This window comes from Macrotis lagotis, chromosome 5 (assembly GCF_037893015.1).
Source record: "Macrotis lagotis isolate mMagLag1 chromosome 5, bilby.v1.9.chrom.fasta, whole genome shotgun sequence".
NCBI classification, from domain to species: Eukaryota; Metazoa; Chordata; class Mammalia; order Peramelemorphia; family Peramelidae; genus Macrotis; species Macrotis lagotis.
In genome coordinates, this window is record NC_133662.1 from 132,826,806 (window position 1) to 132,840,497 (window position 13,692).

The following is a 13,692-nucleotide window of genomic DNA, read 5'->3' on the forward strand; positions in this document are numbered from 1 at the left end:
AAACCCAAAAGAGAATAAGTTACCCTCCAAAAAGTCTAGCTAAAGCCTCACTGGGGGGAAAAAAAGATCAATGTGTATGTATAATATTCATTCACCTGTTTGCTACTGAAGGGAGGGGGGAGTAGGGAAGGAAATTATATAACTTAAAATATATATATGGATGAATGTTGAAAAACGTTCATATCATGTATTTGGAAAAATAAAATATCAATAAAAAGAGAAAAATGGTCCTGGTTTTTTCCAAATAAATTCAGGGGAAAAGCAAGAAAGCCCATTATTACCATTGCTATTAATATATTCTATAGTTAGAAATGCTAGCTATAGAAATAAAACAAGAAATGAAATTGAGGAAATAAACATAGCATAGGAAACAAAACTATTGCTTTTTGCCTATGTTGTGATGGTGTACTAAATAGCCAAAAATTAATTGAAATAATAATTTTAAGAAAATTGCAGAGTATCAAATTCACATCAGAATTTCTATATGTCACCAGCAAAACTTAGAAGGAAGAACTAAAAAGAAATAAGAACAGACACAAATAATTGGAGAAACATTAATGGTTTACAGGTAGATTGAGTCAGTGTAATAATAACAACATTGAATTAATTTATTTAGTACTGTAACAATCAGATTTTCAAAAGACAATTTTATAGACCTAGAAAAAATAATCATATGAAGGAATAAAAGATCAAAAATTTCAAGGGTTATAGTATTTTTTAATGAGAAAGAATGGGGTCTATCAATAGCAGTTCTCAAAGTGTATTATAAAATAGTAATTATTAAAAATAATTTGATACTAGTTTTGGGTTTTTTTTTAAGAAATAGATGCTATAAAAAAGCAAACAAACAGCAGCAGAGTTTGGACAAATCAAAGATCCCAGTTACTAGGGAAAGTATTAAATATCTGACAAAAATTCTTGGGAAAACTATTACTTGTTTGGCCATGAAGTCTTCCCCTATTTATAGTTCTGAAAAGTAATTTCTTCTTTATTCATACTATTTAATGAGCATGGCAGAAATTATCTGACTAAACAAATGATAGAGAGGACTACAGAAGATTAAATGAACTATTTTAATATATAAAATTTAGAAGTTATTGCAAAAATAAATTTAAGTAGTAAAAATTATTAGGAAAACAAGTGGAGAGGGAGAATTTTTGCAGCAAGTTTTTTTAAATAAAAAATCTCATATGTAAGACACATAAAAACTCAATATTTAACTATTCCCTGGTAAATAAATGTTTAAAGGATATAAATAGGCAGTTTTCATAGGGAAAAAATCTAAGCTTTCAACAATTGTTAAAAAAAAATCCTCTAAATCACTAATAATCAGATTGAAATTATGACATCAGATTGGTAAAGAAAAAAAGAGGAAAATGACAAATATTGAAGAGATTGTGGGAAAACAGATACATTAATGACCTTGGTGGGGTTATTGTGGAAAGTAATTTGTAACTGTACCCCCCCAAAGATAGCAAAATGGATTATATTTTAGCCCACTCTGCACTATTACTAGAAATACCCCAAAGAGATGGAAGAAAAAATCTATATGAAAAAAAATTTATAACAATTATCTTCAACTTAGACAAAAACTAAAATATAATGAGGTATCTTTCTATCAGGGAATGACTAAACAGATTATTTTATTTGAATGTAAATAGAACATTATTGTGCTATGAGAAATGATGATGCAATGAAATCCTAAAAAAGGAAGACTTGTATGAACCAATGTAAGGTTAGCAGAAATAGAACAGTTTTTACAATGTAGCATTATAAGGAAAAACAACTTTAGAATCCTGATTAATGTAATAAGAAACCAAAAGGAGGAAGATAATATGTTACACTTATCTCCTGACAGAGAGGTAGGGTATCTTAAAGTCTAGAAATAAGCATGTTTTGGATGTAATAGGCTTTATCTTCCAGACTTAAAAAAATAAGTTCAAGTGGGAGAAGAGGATTAGTGAGAGGGATAATATTTTTTTTAATTAAAACTCAATTTTTGTATCTTCCCCCCCCTCAAAATCTCTCTCTCCTTGAGCCTTTACTATTTCTGGTAATATTTATGATTTCTAGTAATTTCTGATTGTTAATACTCTATTAACCCTATCACATTAAAAATCTTAAGCTTATTCCTGATTCTTCTCTCTGACTTACCTCTTATTCACTCACCCTTAAAGCTCCTACATTCTTTCTCTTAGTTTCTATTACTTCTACTCTAGTACTAGCATTACATGTTGGTACTATTGCAATAGCTTCCTTTCCTACTCCCCCACTCTCAGTCCCATCCAGTCTTGTTAGTACTACCAGAATAATGCTGCTAATGCTTATATTTGGGCGCTTTTCTATTCAAAACTTTTCCATGACTCTGTGCTCTTGGAGAAAGTTCTTGTTATTCCCCTTGGCAGTCCCCATTACTGCCATTTCTTTCACATACAGAGTCTATGAGTTTGTTTTAACACTGCACCTCAATCTATACCTAACGTATGTTAGGAACCATCCATATTGTATAAATATATCTAACCAAATTAAAAAGTTGATATATCTAAACAAATAAATTTCAATATTATAGTTTAAGACCTTATAGGATTTAGGGTGGGAAAGAACATTAATATTATCTAGTCTAACACGCATTTCATAAATGAGAAAATTGAAGTTCAGGTAAAAACTTGATCACTGTCAGACTCAGCATGTGAAAACTATATCTCTAGTCAGCAGCAGAACTAGGAAGCAAACTGAAGTGTTCAGATGCTAATCCACTACTTCCAGTAGCCAAGGAAAGTCTGCCTACAACTGCCATTTATATATAAGGAACTGACTATTTCTACCTTCTTTTTTCATGGATTAGAGTGTAACTTAAATTAGCAAGACACATTATTCAAATAGCCATGAGTGGGGGGGGGATATATATATATATATATCTTGTGAGATTATAATTTTTTTTAATTTTAAATTAAATTAAAATATTTCTTAATCCCACATAGTTTGACATATGTTATTTTCTGAAAATAATTCTCTGGAAGCTTACATTAGGAGGTAAGCGACTTAAGAGCAGGAGTTGTCTTTTCTTTTAGCTGTTACTTGTATCTTCAGTGGTTAGAATAGTGTGTGTGACATTTAATTGCTTTAAAAATGCTTCCTAAAATGTCATCCTCATCCAGAAAAAAAAGAACTATATAGTCACTTTTTAAAATTTGCTTTTTGGGGTTTTTTCTTTCTGTTTTTTTCCTTTTGTTCTGATTCTTCTTTCTGAGTAATATAGAAATATGTTTTAAGATGATTGTGAGTACGTAGCCTATATCAGATTACTTACTTCCTTGAGGGAGAAGAAAGAGTCAGAGGGATAAAATTTTACAAAATGAATGTTGAATACTATCTCTGCATAATTGGGGGAAAATACTATTAAGATAAAAATTTATAAGTTGTAGAGAATATACTGACCTGCTTTGATAAAAACAGTCCCTATCCTGGAGAGTCCAGAGCTTCTAATAACAATTTTAGGTCCAGACCCTATCCTTAGCTTTTCTTATCCATGTAATATTTAAAAACAAATGCTCCCTTAAGCAGTTTTCTTGGATAAATTTAAGTTTGAAGAGACTTACTAAATTTTTTTTGGTCATGCTTTTGTGTTGTTCATATAGAATTCCTTAAACCAATAACTTTAGTGTGGTCTATCAGAGAGACAACATGTATATATTTTAATATATTCAAATAAATAATCTAAGAGAATTTGGGGTGAAGGAAGCTCTGATAGTGGAAGTTTACATTTTCCTGGTTTGTTTCAGTAATCCAAGTTATAAACTTCAAAGACATATGGTAATACTGATAAATTCAGTAGGCTTGCATTGAAGAAAATAAACTACTTTTAATTTTTAGTGTGTACATTAATTTGGTCTTCTAACTACAGCTAGGGAGGAGATATCAGTAAAGATATTAATCAGGCCCTTATGTAACTTGTTAACCTTTGAATCTGGGTACATTTGGAATATATTTTTCTGTTTATATATGGTTTGAATTGACTGCTTGAGACCACTCAAACTTGGAGAAACCCTATGGAAAAAAGTCTGATTTAAGCCTTGCTATAAAATATTTGGTTTTTGGCCTACATTTTGGGAAAGACTTTGATAAGGTGGAGAATGTCCAGTAGAAGGCACCCAGGATGGCACAGAGCCATGAGATCATGCTATTGCACAGATCAGTTGAAGGAACTTGGGATAGTTAGCTCAGAAAAGAAAAAAGGTAGAAGAGGGGAAGTGTATCCATATTTTGGTATTTGAAACAGATGAAGGATTAATTTTTTTCTGATCTACCCTCTAGGGCAGAATGAGAAACAATGAGTTAAAGTTGAAGAGACAAATTTCAATACTAAGAATAAATATCCAAACAATTGAACTTCTCTACTGTAGATAGAGCACTGGACCTGGAGTCAGAAGGACCTGAATTCAAACCTAACCTCAGTTACTTCTGAAACTGTATAACCCTGAGCAAGTTACTTAACCTTGCTTGCCTCATTTTCCTCATCTGTGAATGAATTGCAGAAGGAAATGTCAAACTATCCCATTATAGGGGTGGCTAGTAGTGCAATGGATAGAGCATCAGCCCTAGAGTCAAGAGTACCTGAGTTCAAATTCGGCCTCAGACACTTAATAATTACCTAGCTGTGTGAACTTGGGCAAGCCACTTAACCCCATTTGCCTTGCAAAAAAAAAAAAAACCTAAACAAAACAAACTATCCCATTATTTTTGCCAAAAAACAAAACAAAACAAATAAGGGTCATGAAGAACTGGACATGACTGAAAGAATTCAACATCAAAGTAGAATAGGACTCTTGGGGAAATGGATTTTCTCTCACTAGAGATCTTCAAGCAAAGGTTGAAGACCATCTCTGTGTACATTTTGGAAAGGGACTTTCTCTTGGGTATTGATTGGACTAATTGGCCTCTGAGGTCCCTCTCAATTATAAAATTATACAATTCTTCTATTTCAGATAATCACAGTTGAAGAGGCCAAACGGAGAAAGAGTACTTGCAGTTATTATGAAGAGGATGAAGATGAATCCCTCCCAGTCTTAAAGCACCACAGTGCTCTCCTAGAGAATATGCACATAGAACAGGTATGAATAGTGGTTATTGGAATAGTAAGGTTTTAAACAAAACATTTGAATAAGTCAGAATAGAAGTACAGTTGACAACCTACAGTAAAGCAGGCTGGTTTTCGAGTGACATGCATACTGGTTTTTCTTCCCTTTTATTTTCAAGGTCCAGTTCAATTGGCACCTCTTCCTTAGGGCCCCACCCACTTCCTTCCAGCTAGAAGGTGGAGATCACTGCTTCTAAAAACATTTTAGCACTTAGTTTGCAATTCTTGGCTATACAAGCCTACTTTAAATTAGACTTATGCTAAGCTTTATAATCAACAAAGAATAGAAATATATTACTTCTACAAGTAAAGAATTTACAAAAGTAACTGCTGTCAGTAGTCTCAGAAATCCTGAGAGGGAAATTACTCATTTACTATAATTTCATTTACTAGGATTCATTTACAATCATTCTTCCTTTTCCTACTCATTTAGCTTCTATATATCTCTTATAGTTAGTGAAATTTTTGCCTCTCAAAACAGGAAATTTATGCTGAATAAATTTCATTTTCATTTCTAATGAATATGGAAATTTGAGTAAATGTGCTATCTAACATGGATTTTTAGAATACTGTTTTGGAGATTTATTTTATTTCTTTCTTTTAATTCATAATCTTTCTACCTTAAGCTTGCTCGGCGACTTCCAGCAAGGGTACAAGGATATCCATGGAGGCTAGCATATAGTACTATTGAACATGGCACGAGTCTGAAAACTTTGTACCGAAAATCAGCATCTCTAGACAGCCCTGTCCTTCTGGTCATCAAAGATATGGATAATCAGGTTAGAACTACTTATACCTTATTTTTGCCTCTTAAACTTTCAAAAAAAAAGTTTTTATACTTATACTTTGATTTACTAGGAATGCATATAGTAGTCAAAGCCTTAAAATTCTATATAGGATATTATAGCAAGGAAAACTGCACTAAGAGTTTTTGGGATTCTGTCTAAAGAGGAATTTTTGTCATCCAGATATCAGCTTTCATTGTACTGTGCCCATCACACTTAAGAACTCTTTTTACTTGTATAGGTAGAGAAAGGAAGCAGATTTTAATAATTGTTACTGTTCTTTTTTTAATAACTCTAGTGAAAAATTTGATAATAAAGGTTATGTTTTGTATGACTGTGGGTGTATGTATACTTTTGTGTTGTGTGTGTGTATTGTGGCAGGTGTATATGAATATACTATATTTCCCCATGTAGAAGATGCACGTTAATTTGGGGGCCTTTGAAATTTGGAAAAAAAAATGTATTATATAAAGTTATTGAACTCAAATTTTATTTATCATGAAATTCAAGGACCTTCTGCTCATAACTTTCAGGCATCTTTTGGGCAAGTCTGGTGTGTGGACACATGCTTAGCCCATTCCATTTCATGAACTTGAAGCACCAATTGTGTCCTTCTTTGAAATCAGTCACTTCCTTTTCATCAGCAATTTTTCTTGCCTCTTGCTGAACCATCTCTATGGACACAGGAATTCCAATGGCCTTCTGCTCTTCAATCCATCTCTTCAATTCCCCTCTCTAACTCAGGTCATTTTGCTGACTTGCCTCTCATGGCCTTCTTCTGCAGTGGAGTTTTCAGTAGGGTTTCTTCTTCCTGTAGCCAGTCTCGGGTTGTTTTCTCAGTTGGAAGAGAGGACCAAACTGATGTTCAGCAGCACAATTTCCAATCATTTTTGTAAACTGAATCACTTTTAACTTGAATTCAGCACTGTATGAAAATCTTTTCTGAGCCATTTCTGGGCCAAACATGGCAAAACATAACCTAATATACTGGTAACAAATGTGAAACAATGAGCTCAAAGTTAAGCATGAAAAAGTGGGAAATCCAAGTAAAAAAATCTGTAACCACTGTATAAGATGCTCCCAGTTTTTAGACCTCAAATTGTTTGACAAAGGGTGCATCTTATATATAGGGAAATAAGGAATATACATCTTCTTTTAAAATTTTAATTTTATTTTTAACATTTAAAAAAATTAATTCCACATTCTCTTCCTCCCTTCCCATCCATTGAAAAGGCAAGCAATAGATATCAATAGAATATATTTATGATCTAGATATTTATACAAGCTCTGTATTATTGTGTATATATGTATAAATATAAATATAAACATATCTAGATATTTGTATGTCTTTCCCCACCCTCAGGCATACTGGAAACTGATCTATAATTTATGTTTTTGGAAGGTTTCTGAAACACTGAGAGACTTATGACTTGTCTAGGGTCACACAACCAATATATGCCAGAAGTGAGACTTATATCTATGTTCTTCATTTCTAAGCTAGCTCTCTATTATGTTACAATGTCTCCCAACTTCCCTTCTTCTTCCCCCACTCCCCAATCTCTTTTTATCTTCTCTTTATCTCTCATAAATATATAGATGTATGTATGTTGTAGATATATGCATACATGTCTATCCACATATATGGATAGAGAGTTCACATGAACACATATGGTCTATTTTAAAATAATAATGAGGATGGTCAGCTACAGTGAATATAAATATAAATAATATGAAACTGGGGATAATTAGTATTATAGAGATTTTGTAGAATAGCCTCCTTTTAAGATAACAAGTCATTTAAAAGGTCTTCATTAGGAACAGTTTCTACTCAGAGGTATTTGTATACTCACGCCAAACTCCTTCATTGTTAAATAAGTATGAAATGTATTTTATGCCTGCTGAGAAAGGCAAACAATTGAAGAGGGAATATTCAAGTCATGGTTGTTCCATTTCCTAATGTTTAGAAACCTTGGCATATGAAATCTCTCTCTTCATCTTCAGATTCCTCCTACATAAAATGTAGAAATCACAGTAATAATAACTAATATTTATATAGTACTTTAAAATATGTGAAGTACTTTATTTCATTTGAACTTCCCAACAATCTTTTGAGGGAAGCACTAAAAGTATTTTTGCTATTTTGTCATGAAAAAGTGTTGTTTAGTAAGTCATCTATGCTCATAGAGTCATTTGGTATAAGGCATAGTCTTAGAAACATAGGTTCTTGACTTGATGCATCATTTTTGCTATGCTATGAGGTTTCTCATATCCTAAGGTTGTTTTGTAGGTCAAATGAGAACCTTAAATGACTAAGGGAGAGGCTTGCGTAGTCCTTCTCCTGATCAAGAATCTTCCATATTTCTCCTATCGCCTCTAGGGAAATGATAAACTCCTCATTTTGGCATTTAAAATCTTCCATGGTCTTGGCTCCAGCTACTTCTGTAGATTTATTTCACTTTATTTCCCCTTTAGATACTACATGTATTCCAGCTGAATTGGTCTGCTTGCTGACTCTAAAACTCAGTAATATGTTTTCTGTCTAGACTGCCCCTCAACCAATGACTGGAATGTACACTGCCCCCCACCTTTACTCCTAAGAAGCCTGTCTTCCCTTAAGGCTCAACCCAAATGCCATCTTGAATGGGAAACTTCTTTTTATCTCTCATTAGGGGTGTGTGTGTGTGTGTGTGTGTGTGTGTGTATGTCCCAGAACTCTACATGTAAAAAGAGTCACTAAATACTTCTTGAGGTAAATTGAATTAACTTTTGCAAAATACTCTATAAATGTTTAGGTATTACTGTTCTATGCCGGGAAAATCCCTGCCAGTCATACTTGTAAAATCAAGAAGAGAAAGGACTTGGTACTTCCAACCATTCAGATCAACTCAGAGAATAAAACTTGAAGATCTTGCTTCCCAGCAATCTGATCTCTCCTCTGAGTTTATATGATGTAATATAACATGTTTAAGAGATGGAAGAGAAAAAAGGCAAGACAATTCTGTAGTTTTAAAAGTTGATTTTGAAAGTAATACTTTGTATTTTGACAGATTTTTGGGGCATATGCAACTCATCCATTCAAGTTCAGTGATCATTACTACGGCACAGGAGAAACTTTTCTCTACACTTTCAGCCCGAATTTCAAGGTGACTACTTGGGAGAAAAACGTAATATGATGACCCTCTTTTCCCCAGGGGACACTAAAACAAAAAGTGTACTAGAGACCAACCTGATATAACCCTAATTAACAACAACCCTAGTTAATGTAGCACAACTGCCAGGCACATCATTTGTGGACCCTGGCACAATAAAATATTCCTGGAATCCACGTATGTCTATTAGTGGTCAAGGTTTGCCTAGAAGTTCTTCTCCAACCACTCTGGATATTGTCCTAGTCAAGGAAGTCAAGGCAATCTTCAGGAAAACAGATTGGTTTTTAGTCTCCATCTTCATTCCCAAGGAACATGTTGATGATAGTCATTTTTCTAGAAATTAAATTATTATAATTAAAATATTCTCTCTTTTGTGTTTATTCTACATATCCTAGGTATTCAAATGGAGTGGTGAAAACTCTTATTTCATCAATGGCGATATAAGTTCTTTAGAACTTGGTGGTGGAGGGTAAGTTTTTAAATATTTCATTTGATACAAACAACCTTAATTTGACTCACGTCACCAAAATTTGAATGTTAAAAAATTTTAGTAATTATGTCAAATTAACTGAAATTCTAACTTTTCACATCAGCAAGAATGAAAGTAAAAATTATATAAGACCTTGTTTTTATTGTACTCATAAATTAGGCACTGTTGTAGGCACCATCACTTAAAATTAATGAAAAGAAAGTTCTTTATTCATTTGCTTTTAAGTTTGATTGTTGATTGTTTCCCCTCACTTTTTGGGAAGGGATCAAACTTGTATTTTCTTTAATGTGTTGCCCAAGATACTGAAAGGTTATGATTTGTCTAAAATCACAGTCAGTATATGTAATAAGTAGTAACCTAAGTGTTTCTGACTCTACAGATGCTCTATACATTATGCCACACTGATTCTCTGTTAAAATAAAGAAATAAATTCAAGTGAAACAAGTGGAAATTTAGGTTATTAAATAAAACTTAATGGTAAATAGAGATGTGATTGTTTTAGCCAATCTTTATTTTCAATCAACAAGCATTTGTTAAATGTCAACTATGTGCCAACCACTATACTACAGTACATACACATATAACTACATGTAAAATATATCAAAATAATTTACTGGAACTGGGGAAGGGAGGAGGCACTAGTTATTAGAGGGATAAGGAAAGGCTTCATATAGGAGATAGCACTTGGAATTACCTTTGAAGGAAGCTAGGGATTCTAAGAGGCAGAGAGATGAAGGAGTACATTCTAGAGATGAGTAAAGGCATGAAGATAGGGGAATGAAATTTTTTTCAGCTTGGTTTTTTTTAATTCTGTTTTAAATCTTTCAGTGGAAGATTTGGTCTGTGGTTAGATGCTGACTTATACCATGGACGAAGCAACTCCTGCAGCACTTTCAATAATGATATCCTTTCGAAGAAAGAAGACTTCATAGTTCAAGACATAGAAGTATGGACATTTGAATGAAATTCAGACTGCCTTAAAAATAAAAAGACTGAATTCAGTCAGCCTTCTTACAACTGGCTGGAATATGAAATCCCAGCACAGGCTGCCTAGTAAACATCCCATAATGCTTTCTTTTGGAAACCATCCCAGAGCATGACTCCATAATGGGAAGATTCTGAAAGTTACCCGGGAGAAGCAGAAAGTGAAACTTGAGAATGGAAGATTAGGTTATTGTGAGACTTTTTACTCCCACCTCCCTCAAACTCCTACAATAAAGAATCAAGAGTGTTTATAGATGTATGGGTTGGAGGCAGTTTTTATTTTTGGTAACTGTGAAAAAAGATACTGTGGAATTACATGTATAGTATATGCCTTGTGTATTTATATCAATTTGCATTATCCAAACCTATAGCATCATATTGTTTGCCATGGAAAAAGTTTAACTTGTTTGGAAAAAATTTTAAATTTGCAGCACTTAAAGGGAATGTGGGAATTTTTTAAAGAGCAATTTTATTTATTGTTTTTAGTACATTGTCTGAAATTTGTTAGCAGTTTTTTCTTTTTATGTTTTAAATCTTGGATTTAAAAGAATGCATAGATTTGTGTGCTGTTTTGGCAACAAATTCATTTGTTTATGTGATTTTATATTGACATTTTTCATTTTGCAGAGAAAATGTATTTGTTTTTAATTTTGCCCTAATTATTCTAGGGTTTTTTCAGCAGCATTTGACATAATGTATACATTCCTATTAGATAGAGACATTTGACTGTATAATTTTGAATTCTTTTTTAACTTAACTGTTGCCAACTTAATTATCTTAGGCCAATTTATCACTTCAGCAGTGGAAGCAATAAATACCTTCTAGCAAGGGACCAAGACATGTGCTCCTTCATTTGGAGATGATAAGAGAAACTGCTTTCTTTTTGAGATGAGGCCAGCTTTAGAAAGTACTAGATAAAATAAATACTTTTTGGCAGGGAAAAATACCTTTTGGGTAGAAGAAAGTTCTTTAGCTCTTAAAAACCACATGTTCTCATAGAGAAAGTTCCACTTTCCAGATCTGATCTACACTCTGTCCTCACCCCACCCCCCTAGCTTTTTCATTAACCAACAAGATTTCTACTCTTAAAAGAGAGAGATGGCTGACTTATGGTTTCCTCTGTTTTTTTCCTCTTTACATGAAAAGTTTAAAATTAGCCCAGCAATCTTATTTTTGAGACTTCTTTTAGTTGCCAGAGACAGTGTCAGAAGAAACCTCAATGATTACACAAGAAACCAGATTTTAAAAAGGGAGTAGGGGATGAGAGGGTTATCTTTGGCACTGACCCCTATCCATGTCTTGAAATGGTTTATTCATTAAGATAATAAAAAGCAAAGATTATATTGCTGATCGATATACTCTGTAAGTCCTAAGAATTGTACTGGTGAGAATAATTTCAGAATAACCCAAAATGAGATTGGTTGGTCATAAACTGAATCCACTTTTTTAAGGTGATATTTGAAAATTTTTGTATATATCTATCTATCTATATGATATAAAAATATGATTTGGAACATTTGTCTTAAGCTGACAGCAAGTCTCCTTTAGATGTCCTCTCATTAATAGACACTTAGAAGTGAACAAACCAAATTGCCAAGTAGCCTCCTGGCAGATCAGCAAATAAATCATTTGCTCCATACACATTCCATGCAATTTAAAGCAGCTGCTATGAAATATTAAATCTGTAACCTCTGTGTGTTTTTTTAAATACCCAGATCCTATCCCTTCCACTTGAAATACCAGTAAACACAAAATTCTGGCATATCTACTATAAACTTAGCTCAGTAACTATTCTTAGCATCATGTATGTTGGTGAGAGATATCAAGAATGCCTCAATATAATCATATGTGGCATTTTTACCATTTACAAACCTCCCACTGGTAAGCAAAAATTAACATTTTACATATCTTTCGCTCTTGTTATCTACAGTTTATTCCATGATACTGTATTTGCCAGTGCATAATCAAACACTGTGTTCTCTATTTAAAACAGTATTGTTCGATCAAAACTTTGTGACCCTTCATCTATGAATATTGAATATATGTAATGCAGTGCTATCCCAATATTTTCAATAAAGGAATTTATGCATTCAGTGTGGCGCTCATTATGCTTGAAAATATTTTCAAAATCTATTTCCTCTGAAATAAATTACCATTGATTTGGCATGACATAATCCCAGCCTAAGCAAGAAGTAATGTAGGCAGTTAACACCTAAATTTTTGTTTATGTTCTGAGATTCCTCATTGCCTTTGTTCTCCTTGCTCACTATCCCCTTTCTTATTGAAATTTTCTGGTTTTTGTTTAGGGACTTGATATTCTTCAAATAATTTGTTTTTCTATTTTGCTGTTCCTTCTCTATTTCCTTCATGAGCTTCCTACATCTTATCCCTTTATAATGATGGTCAGTGAACTACAGTATTCTATTTCCCTTTACTCTGAATTCTACACATCTACACATTTATTAAGTTTCCTACTATGTACCAGACACTATCCCAAGTGCCAATGATAAAAAAAGGGAAAAGACAGTCCCTGCCCTCAAGGAACTCACAATCTAATGAGGAGACAAACAAATATGCACAAATTATATACAGAAAAAATACAAAGTAGTTTTTTAAAAAAGACACTAGAATTAAGTTGGGAAAGCCTTTCTGCACAAGATAGGATTTTAGTGGGGTCTAAAAAACAGAAGCTATTAGGTAGAAATGAAGGACAGATTTTCCAGGCATGGGGGACAATCAAGAAAAATGCCCAGAGTCAAGAGGTGGAACATCTTGTATCTGATTTTGTATCTGATCCTGTATGCAGTAGGGATCCACTGGAGTTTATTGAGTAGGGAGTTGACATGATTGGACCTGTACTTCAGGAAAATCATTTTAATAGCTGAATGGAGAATGAATTGAAGTGGGGAGAATTTCAGACAGATACACCAAAAAACTTATTATAATAATACAGCAAAAAATGCACTAGAGAAGTGGCAGTGTCAGAGGAAAAAAGAAGGTATATTCAAGAGATGTTGCAAAGGAAAAATTGACAGACATTGGCACAGATTATGACAGATGACACCTAAGTTTAGGATGACACCTAAATTGTAAACCTGAGGGACTTGGGAGGATGGTATTGCCCTCCTCAGTAATAGAGAAGTTAGA

General features: G+C 33.3%; 1 protein-coding gene across 8 annotated transcripts in view; it reads left to right on the forward strand.

Annotated features, from left to right (window-relative positions):
• NCOA7 (nuclear receptor coactivator 7) overlaps positions 1-12,639 on the forward strand; it is a 187,683-nt gene extending 175,044 nt beyond the window's left edge. For all 8 annotated transcript variants that reach the window (XM_074187512.1, XM_074187511.1, XM_074187515.1 and 5 more), the window contains 5 exons: positions 4,986-5,111; positions 5,764-5,916; positions 8,970-9,065; positions 9,467-9,540; positions 10,390-12,639. In XM_074187512.1, the coding sequence (XP_074043613.1) occupies positions 4,986-5,111; positions 5,764-5,916; positions 8,970-9,065; positions 9,467-9,540; positions 10,390-10,525 (585 nt within the window). In that variant the 3' untranslated portion in view covers positions 10,526-12,639. The remainder of the gene's footprint in view (positions 1-4,985; positions 5,112-5,763; positions 5,917-8,969; positions 9,066-9,466; positions 9,541-10,389) is intronic.
• Positions 12,640-13,692: the final 1,053 nt, after the last annotated feature.